Raw genomic sequence first — 10,486 nt, 5'->3', positions numbered from 1 at the left:
AGAACTGTGTCTCAATGAAGCTCACTTACAGCTGAGTCGATTCCTCCTGCAATTAAGCTAGACCTTCCATGGTTTGCACTTCAAAAGCAAGCAACCACAATAAATCCTGACAGAATCTCTCCTGAAATTGTGATTTTGTTTTAACCAAAAAGTCCGTAAGTCTTCAAGACCTTTGAGTCTACTGAGCTCAGTGGAATAAGAATAGTCTGTAGAGTCATCTGCTTAATTCTTAACATTTCATGTAAATTTGAATGCCTGTTGGGGGGGGGGGTTCTCCTACATTTCAAGTTCAGATAACCTATTACGTTAAGAAGCATAATTTTGTGAGCATCTGAGAGTCTAAGTACAGGAAAGGGAAAATCCTGTCATTACGCTATTCCTTAAGATAGGACATAACCCTTTCTTCTCAGGCCTCCTGTCCACTGGTCATGGCCTTTTGCTAGGCCTCTCCTTTTTCTTTTATCATTGGTAGTCTTTGACCCTCGCTGCTGTGTGGCCTCGGTTTGTTTTTCATCTACACATAAAACAGCGTTTATCAACATCACTCGACATCTCTTTCAGGGAAATAACAAAAGCGGCTTTATTTTTTACTTCCCGAACAGCTTGATGGTTTTCTTTGCTAGCTGCCCTGGGGCCTTTCAACTGAATTCCGTTTCATTTTTCTTTTTTCCAACATGAGACTCTCCCCTGTCTCATATCCTGTCAGGGCTCTGGATACCTTAATTTACAGCCAAATGTCTTTGGTTTACAAACCTTCCCATCTTTGCAAAGCTTCTGGGCTCCCCACGTCTCCTGTTGGGCCTACTCTTCCACATAATCACTTCAGAGCTGGATTTTTTTAATTCTACTTTATCGTTTTCTTTAGCCATATTGGGTGGCACGAGGGGTGAAAGCTATTTATCTAGCAGCAGCTCTCGGTTAACGAGAACCGATGTCTGCAAGCAGCATCGGCAGAGTGGGCGTTTGGTTAGGCACTCGGGCTCTGGCTTCCAGCAGATTTGCCCCGACCACCTGTGCACTTCGGTAAGTCACCGACCCCCTCAGCGCCTCAGCGTCTCCAGACCTAAAATGAGGATAAAACACCTACCTTTCAGGAAGGGGGGATGTGAAGACTAAAAAAGCCAATAAATGTAAAAGGTGTTCAAGACACAGTAGCCCGTTAGAATTAATTACTACGATCTTTACGACCAACCCCAAGCCCAAAACCAGGTTCGCCCGAGAAGCCGAGCCTCCGCCAGAGACAAACGCCGCAACTCCCAACCCCGCCTCAGCTGCCGGCTTTCCAGAGCGTCCGCGGTGCGCACGCGCCCTGGCCACTTGTAGCGCGGCTTGCGCTGGTTCAGGACCGTGAGGGTTTGCGCAGGCGCAGGAGCTAAGTGGCGCGCGTTGCAAAGTTACGCGCAGGCGCGGCAGACCGGGGAGGTCGAACAGGCGTCGTTGTCCAGGTCGGACATGGCTGAAGCGTCACGGTGGCACCGAGGCGGTGAGGGATCATCCTAGGGAGTTATGGGCAGGGCCCATTTGGCAATTACAAGTACCATGGAAGGAACTATGTAACCCCATATCTATTCATAAAAGACAGCACGTTTAGCCCTCACAGCCTCCCCTTGAGAAGCGGTGGCTAGGAGTCCCATTTCACAGATGGGAAAACTGAAGCCTTGAGGCGATATGGCGCCCGCCCCTCGCCAGAGGCTCGAGCCGGGGCTTGTACTTGATGCACAGACACCGTCCCTAGGCCATTCTGCGAAGCCCTTCATTGATCTAGGGAGCCTTACCTCGATAGAACTCCAGGCCGAGTCCTTTTCCCCCTCCAGCAGAAGCCAGCCTTCCCAAGAAGGAATATAGAAGGTCGAGAAAACGGTTAGGGACAGATGAGTGATTTTTTTTTCTTTTTTTTTTTTCTTTTTTTTTTTTGTATTTTGCTTTTTCACTTTCAGACGAGACTTCTAAGGAAACGTCCGTGTAATATATATAATTCGTTAGTGTTGAGTCATAAAATGAGAAGTGTTAGTAATTATTCCTACTTCGCAAAAGTGAGAATAAAAAAATAACCAGAAGCCATTGGAGCTTTCCTTCACACAATCAGCTAAAAGTGGCTGTTTTCCCATTATCATTGTTAATATCCATTATAAATTGCATAATAATGTAAGGAAACAATTTGTTTTGTGTCTCACAGGGACTCCGAAACCTAACCTGCATTACAGTAAGGAAGTAGAAATTAGAACCACACTTCAGGAGTTGGCACTCTACTTTATTTTTTTAATAAACCTATGTATATGTAAGTACACAGATATAGATGAAGACACTGTTTGAACTAAGAAGTTATGTGGAGGTGAAAAATAAAACATGTACTTTATAAACCATAGGCTCTCAGACTACTAAGACCTCTAAAAAAAATTAGTGACACATTTTAGACTTATCTTAAATTCATTTAGATTGACACTATTTCCATTTCTTAAAGGGCAAAGCTTTAGGTCACAGGTGTAATGAAAAGCTTTCATAGTCAACATTGAATTATTAAAGTTTTCAGTTCTATCCTGAATTATTCCCTTGAGTTGGCAATTCAGACGAGATTTCTGTCAGAAATCTGCTCAGTTTCATAGGTCACTACAAATGAGGCCAAAGAAGTTAGTCTTCGTGTCTGGTTTGTTCTTTCCCTGGCCTATCGCACAGTTTATAGTAAAATATGCTGGTGCAGAGTCACGGAAGGTATGGATCAATGCAAATCTTTAACGAGGTTGGGAAAACCTCTTAACCTGCGTTTCTCCTATCTGTGGGTCAAGAGCATTGACTGAATCAGTATGAAAAAGCATTTCATCATTTGAGTGCCCAGCAAACACTAGATTTAGTAAACTCATTGGCCAGACTTCTCATGTTGATATGGCCTGCATACTGGCAATTATGTATCAGTTAACTATTTGGCATTGTAGGAGTGAGTTTGAGTCAGATCTTGATTAAAAAGACAACTCTAGATCTTATAAATTAAGACATCTTAGACTGGTTTTTAAATGCTTAATAATATTCAGGAAATGGAAAAATATAAAAAGATCATAGTTTCATTATTCAGACATAAAAAAATCTTTTTTAATTAGGAAGAATTGAAAGAGACTTAAATCTTCATCAACAGAGGATTTGTTAAAAAAACAAAAGCAGGATTTGTTTAGCATTTTGGTATATACAGTGAAATAATATGGAACATTAAAGCATGGCATAGGCTGATGTGCCATAGAATAATGTTGAAGATAGATAATTGGTAAAAACTAAAAGTCTTCTAGCAAAAAGAAAAATAAAAAAACATATTTAGTCATATTAAAGAAAGACCCTGCTCTAAAACCTATCCACCCACCCTTGAGAGAGAACAAATACCAGTTAATATATTTAAAAATTCTTATGTGCCAAAACATGGATTTATATGTTCCACATGCGTATCTCACTTACATCTCATAACAAAACTATGAGGTAGGAGATGTTATCCCTGTAGTGGGACTCAAATCATTATTTGTTTGAATTCAAAATCCATAGCTTTATTCACTATATTATATTGCCTCTCTCAGAGAAAAAGCTTGCAAAATAGTATGCATAATGTGATCTCATTTTTGTAAAAATAAACTTATTTTCTTTATAAATGTGTAGGCATATAGAAAAATCTGAAGAATATGTGCTAAACCTAATTGTAGCAGTGGAATTACAGGAAACTTCTTCCTGTTTTGTATATTTCTATTTTCTTTTTTTTAATTTTATAATTAGTCAAAAAATTTGAATTTTCAAAACATAATTGGGAATAAAATTTAACTAATATTTAATCCTGATAAACTGAGTTTTTAAAAATAAATTTTTAAACAAAAATTCTTCTCCTTAGTGACTTTTGGGATGGTAAACCCACATATGTATTACTTAAACAAAGTTATGTCATCTCTATTTTTGGACACTTCTGTGCCTGGTGATGAAAGAACCAACTTTAAGTCTATTCGCAGCATAACTGATTTTTGGAAGGTAAGGTATCATGTGACTGAGAATGAAATAGCTTTTGGTATTGCATAAACAAACTCATGGCACACCTAATAGACACTGGAGACATATTTGTTGAAGGAATGAGTAAAAATGAGTTTCATTTCTTTAAACTTTTAGAATCAACCAATCAGTAAGTGTATATTGAGAACCTATGCTCTCAGTGTAAGAGAGTTCTTAGAACTTTCAAAAAAATTATACTTTTTAAAAAAGATTCTATTTATTTGAGAGAGAGAATAAGCATGAGGCAGAGGGTAAAACAGACTCCCAGCTAAGCAGGGAGCCCGATGCCAGGCTTGATCCTAGGACCCTGAGATCATGACCTGAGCCGAAGGCAGACACTTAACCGACTGAGCCACCCAGGCACCCTAAAATTATACTTTTTTTTTTTTTAACATTATCACTGCATTTGGAAAATAGAAGACACACTGCTTATGTGGGGTTAGGATCCATGTCAAACTGTAATTGTGTATAGTAAAAATTTATTCTTAAAAAATCCTTAAATGGGGGCACCTCACTGGCTCAATTGGAAGACCATGCAACTCTTGATCTCACGGTTATGGGTTTGAGCCCCACTTTGGGTGTAGAGATTACTAAAAAAAAAATTTTAAATCCTTAAATGGCCCATAAAGTGAAATATATATAATTTTGATATACAGCCTTGTACTGTGTCTATTACAGTAATGTACAGCATATAATCAAGTAAATAATAAAGAGTACATATGCAAAATATAACTTTATAGTGCTTTTAATTATGTGAGAGTACCATTCCTTCGGCTTTGGAACAGATTTGTTTTTTCCATTACATTTCACTTAGCAAGATGCTCACATTATTAGGAAAGAACAGTTAAGGGGCGCCTGGGTGGCACAGCGGTTAAGCGTCTGCCCTCGGCTCAGGGCGTGATCCCGGGGTTATGGGATCGAGCCCCACATCGGGCTCCTCCGCTATGAGCCTGCTTCTTCCTCTCTCACTCCCCCTGCTTGTGTTCCCTCTCTCGCTGGCTGTCTCTATCTCTGTTGAATAAATAAATAAATAAAATCTTTAAAAAAAAAAAAAAGGAAAGAACAGTTAAGAGAACAGAAGCTTTAGGTATCCCAAGTCACAAACACTGGGGCATGTAAGGAAGAGATAGGAAGGTTTTCCAGAGGTGATGACAATTCACTTGTATTTTAAAGGATGAGTAACAGGAGGGCATTCTAGGCAGGATAAACAATATGTGCTATAAGTAACTCTACCTATGGAGCTATGTTTGGCATTACAGGAATATGGAAGATGAGGTGGACAAGGCCAGACCCTGAACTGAACAGAGGTCAAATCATGAATGCCATGCTAGGAATCTGAAACTTCCGAAGGAGGCAAGGTCACTTCCTGAGAAAGAAGGGAAGTTTGAGATGAGAGCAGATGATTAAAGGTCATTGGTATAGGCCTAGTGAGATATAAAAGAAAAAGGAGTTAGTCCCGACACCAGAAGTGGAGTTCACCCTGCTTTTTTTATTGTGCTGACTTGAAGTATACATGACCAATGGCAAGAAGACAAAGGCAGGAAAGGAGAAACTGAACCCTGGGTTTGGGATCTCTTAGAATGGCAGAGCAAGGAAGGAGTAGCAGTCACCACCGCTGGAGCTGGTGGGGAAGAAGAACACAGACAACTTTGAGGGCAAGTGATGAGTTGTGGCTATAACAACCATGAGTATGTCGCTATGGGTTTATATACTCATGTATTAGGGGACAGTTTTCAATATACCCTTCATATAAGAAAGGGAGAAGAGGGGTTCTGCAATTAAATGAATTAATTTTTGTAAAGTGCTAGAGCAGTGAGTAGTTAGTAAGGGCTCAGTAAATATTAACCATCTTCATTATCATCATCGACATCATCGTATCCTTTAATATTAATGGTGGCTTGGTCAGTAATTTTCGTACTCCTCAAAATCACTGATTTTTAAGTTCTTAAGGTAACATTATGAATGTAGATTCTGTTACACAATTGACATGAAAGTATTTTTCCCATAACATTTATCTTTCTATATGAAGTTTATGGAAGGACCCCTTTTGGAAGGTCTGTACTGGGACGCATGGTACACTAAAAACACATTGTACGATTTAAAGAACAGCAGTCGCATCTACTATGAGAACATACTTTTAGGAGTCCCTAGAGTCCGTCAACTAAAAGTCCGCAACAACACATGCAAGGTCTATTCATCCCTTCAGTCTTTGATGAATGAATGTTATGACAGATACACTTCTAAAAATGAAGACCTGGCTGATTTTGGCCTTAAAGCGGAAACTGAGTAAGTAATATAAAATTACATGTAACTTTTCCTAGCATCTTACCATTGTATGTTTAAAAAATTAGGAAAATTTGTGTGTTTTCCAAATAATACCAACAGTGGTCTGGCAGGTAAGGAGCAGTTTTTATTATTTCAATAATAGTAACAAACGAAGGAGAAGTGTTTAGAAAAGTAAGAGTGAAACTGTTATTTTGTTTACCAAAGGATAAAAAGAGTATTCTTTTTTTTTTTTCTAATTGGGGTATATGAAGTGCTAAGTCATTTTGAACATAAGGTAAAGTGTCAGTTTTTGCTTTTACAGTATGCAAATCAGCTTTTCTGTCTCTGACCAGAGTCCCTCAAACACATCCCAAAAGCTTCTTGGGACACCCAGGGAGTGTGTTAGGTGTGCTCTGCCACTTTCCTCCTTTCTCACTCTGACTTCAGTGATATCTTCTGTTATTGCCAATACCGAAAATGAGCAGTTATGCTCTGGAGGCGCTGCATCTGACGATGCCTACCAAAGATATTAGAGCAGTGTTCTCCAAATTGGCTGAGGCTAATGCTGGTGTACACTCATGTCTATACTGAAAACAGGACACCCAAAGCCAGAAGCTGCTTATCATTGTGTTTACAGTCCTATGAAAATCATAGGAGGCAGAGAACAAATTTTTTAATTTAATATTTATCAAAATGATACAAATACAATTCTCCAGAAGCAGCCTCTTTTTGAGTTCTTTTAGTTGTTTCTTCTGGTGTATTTTCTATTTCTAAATAATGTGCTTATACTGCTATTACTTGATTTTACAGTTTTATGTATCTATTGTCTCTGTCATGAAAGGTGTCTGTCATGTGTCCCTCCCTCTACACACACACTTCCTATTTCTCTTAGCCTGTTGTTAGATCATAATTTTTGTTGATCATTAGTCAATGTTTATATTATACATATGAGCAATGATTACATTTCTTCAACAGCCTCTCCTGTAGCGCCAAGATTAATCATTGCTTTATAGTTTTTGTTCACTTGTTTTTTCTTTGTGTAAGTTTTTGGTTATACTTTAGGATAGCAAAGTGCTTGCATAATTCTTAGAAATCTAATAAATTCATAAGTATGGTGACACATTCTCTTAGATATTACTATTTCTCTTTCAATGAAAAATTACAAAATAAATCAGTTATTCAACTGCACATTTTAAATGGGAATCCAAAAACTAATCTGTTAGGTATTCTATTATTCCAAATTCTCATAACAACTTAAAGTGATTTACCAAAATTAACACTACAGATTTTGTATTATAATATTTGTTATTCCCTAACAACCAAAATAAGAATCAATCTGTGCTTGTTTGTCTATCTAAAATGTACCATTTGCTAATTAAAAACATCATAAAAAATTGGAAGTAGGAGAAGACTGGTGTAACAATTGTTCTTATTTCAGTTTAACAACCATGTGGAAAACACTCAAAAATACAACAACAGAATTTTCATTAAATCTGGGTATTTTTTTCTTAGTGGTATCACTTTTCCCCCCTCCTGAAAACAAACATAGTATTATTAATAGAAAAACAAGTTTAAGCAATGTACCTTTGGATAATCATTCAAATCTGCCTGGGGAGACTGAACAGGGACTGAAATGAGGAGTCGAGGCTTTATTTTTTGATATCCTATAATTAAAAGTAGAAAGAATGGGGGTGCTTGAGTGGCTCAGTCAATTGAGTGTAGGACTCTTGATATCTGCTCAGGTCATGATTTCAGAGTCGTGGGATCGGTCCCCACATCCCTCTACACGCTGAGTGTGGAGTCTGCTTGAGATTCTCTCTCTCCCTCTGCCCTTCCCCCCACCTTACATATATGCTTGCTCACTCTCTCTCTCTCTCTCTCTCTCAAAAAAGTAGAAAGGATGGAAACAAAATTCAGTTATGCACATTTTACTTTGATTTATAAACTTTTGTTAAAATAAGATACCTGTTGGGGCGCCTGGGTGGCTCAGTCGGTTAAGCGTCTGCCTTTAGCTCAGGTCATGATTCCAGGGTCCTGGGATCCAGTTCTACATCAGGCTCCTTGCTCAGCGGAGATCCTGCTTCTCCCTCTCCTGCTTTCCCTGCTGTGCTCTCTCTCTATGTGTCAAATAAATTTTTAAAATATTAAAATAAATAAATATCTATTTAACAATATAGACATTGTAAGAAAGCTCTTGTTTATTGACATTTATACATGGTATATGACCTGTAGAAGACAGACTATGAAGCCCCTCTTTTACTATATGGAGACAGATATTTATGAATCACAGCCCTTGATATTCTTGTCCTCCAAAAAGACTAAAAATTTCATAAGACAACAGAAACGTGTATTGAAGAAACAACCTTAGTCATGGTTTTCTAGATTATAAATTCCCAGAGGCAACAGATGGATTTTTTAAAAACCTTTTCTGGGACGCCTGGGTGGCTCAGTCAGATAAGCATCTGCCTTCAGCTCAGGTCATGATTCCAGGGTCCTGGGATCCAGTTCAACATCAGGCTCCTTGCTCAGCAGGGAGTTTGCTTCTCCCTCTGCCCCTCGGCCCCTCCCCCGCCCCCCTGCTCGCACTTTCTCTCTCTGACAAATAAAATCTTAAAAAAAAAAAAAAAACCTTTTCTCATAGTATCTAGTCCAGTGTGTTACCCACACTAAACAGTAAAAAATGAAAACTTACTAAATATTAATCCTCTTATTCCTTAAGTCATTGTCTTGCTTCAAAATTACTATAATACTTATGAACTTAATACTGCTTTTTTTTTTAACATTAGCTTAAATTCTTAGAATACTTCTCGGTCAGGCTTTCTCATCTCTCCATTATTCTTTTTATACTTAACAGATGGAAGTATGCTACTCCTGAAAGTACCTTCCCTTGGCACTGGGGATTTGTTGGTGTTTACCGAAATGGAGGATTTATTTTCACTTTATCAAAATCAAAATCTGAAACGAAAAACAAGTTTGTTCACCAGCAACTGAACAGCTGGATCACGAGAGGGACTAGAGTTATTTTTATTGATTTTTCATTATACAATGCTAATGTAAACCTGTTTTGTATAATCAGGTAAGTGACTCAGAACCTCTTTATTATTAGTCTCTTGAATTTAAAAAGCATTCAGAGGGGCACTTGGCTGGCTCATTCAGCAGAGCATGGGACTCTTGGTCTCAGGGTCGTGAGTTTGGGCCCTACATTGGGTGTGGAGCCTACTTAAAACACATACATACATACATGGCCTCCACAGCCCTCATTAGTGTTTCCAGTTTGTGCGTGTTTGTACTGAGATTAAAATCATAAGCCTCAGGGGCACCCAGGTGGCTCAGTCAGTTAAGCATCTGACTCTTGATCTCATCTCAGGCCTTGATCTCACAGTTGTGAGTTCAAGCCCCATATTGGGCTCCACGCTGGGCCTGGAGCCTACTTAAAAAAAAATCATAGGGTCACCCGGGTAGCTCAGTCACTTTAAGTGTCTGCCCTCAGCTTAGGTCATGATCCCAGGGTCCAGGGATCAAGCCCCGCATCGGGCTCCCTGTTACTTGGGAGCTTCTCCCTCTGCTTCCCACTCCCCCTGCTTGTGCTTTCTCTCACTCTTGTTCTCTCTCTGTCAAACAAATAAATCTTAAAAAAAAAAAAATCATAGCCCTCAAAATAAATATCATGTAGTTATGCCAATAATGAATAAGATAGTAAAGCAACATCATATTCATTGTTTCATTGTTTTGGAATATATTCAAGAACATGGAGAATTACTTAACATACAATATGTTTAATATTAAGGATATATAGTCTTATTCTGCAGCTGCGCAGATCTCATGTTTAGTCTTGATTTCTACCTCCAAATCAGATCGTTCAAATCTGCTGATTTCCTTTCAGAATGAGCTTCTTTATTAAGTTATTAATTTTTGTCTCAAGAATGAACAATTCAGGGGCACCTGGGTGGCTCAGTCGTTAAGCGTCTGCCTTCGGCTCAGGGCGTAATCCCGGAGTTCTGGGATCGAGCCCCACATCAGGCTCTTCTGCGGGGAGCCTGCTTCTTCCTCTCCCACTCCCACTGCTTGTGTTCCCTCTCTTGCTGGCTGTCTCTATCTCTGTCAAATAAATAAATAAAATCTTAAAAAAAAAAAAAAAGAATGAACAATTTAAATTTCAAACAACATATACCAGTAGCCAGCATCCCAGAAATGATTAGAGCCTGTGGTG

The 10,486-nt window shown here is 38.8% G+C and overlaps 1 protein-coding gene across 1 annotated transcript in view; it reads left to right on the top strand.

The window, feature by feature from the left end:
* Positions 1–1,437: 1,437 nt before the first annotated feature.
* Positions 1,438–10,486, top strand: part of PKD2L2 (polycystin 2 like 2, transient receptor potential cation channel) — a 38,063-nt gene continuing 29,014 nt past the window's right edge. The window contains exons 1-5 of the mRNA XM_045794619.2: positions 1,438–1,483; positions 2,177–2,278; positions 3,860–3,993; positions 6,041–6,297; positions 9,131–9,352. Of these exons, the coding sequence (XP_045650575.2) occupies positions 1,453–1,483; positions 2,177–2,278; positions 3,860–3,993; positions 6,041–6,297; positions 9,131–9,352 (746 nt within the window). The 5' untranslated portion in view covers positions 1,438–1,452. The remainder of the gene's footprint in view (positions 1,484–2,176; positions 2,279–3,859; positions 3,994–6,040; positions 6,298–9,130; positions 9,353–10,486) is intronic.

Source organism: Ursus americanus, chromosome 5, assembly GCF_024610735.1.
Source record: "Ursus americanus isolate L20-20 chromosome 5, mUrsAme1.1.p, whole genome shotgun sequence".
NCBI lineage: Eukaryota > Metazoa > Chordata > Mammalia > Carnivora > Ursidae > Ursus > Ursus americanus.
Note: the sequence above shows the minus strand (reverse complement) of the source record. Positions and strands in the feature narration are given on the sequence as shown.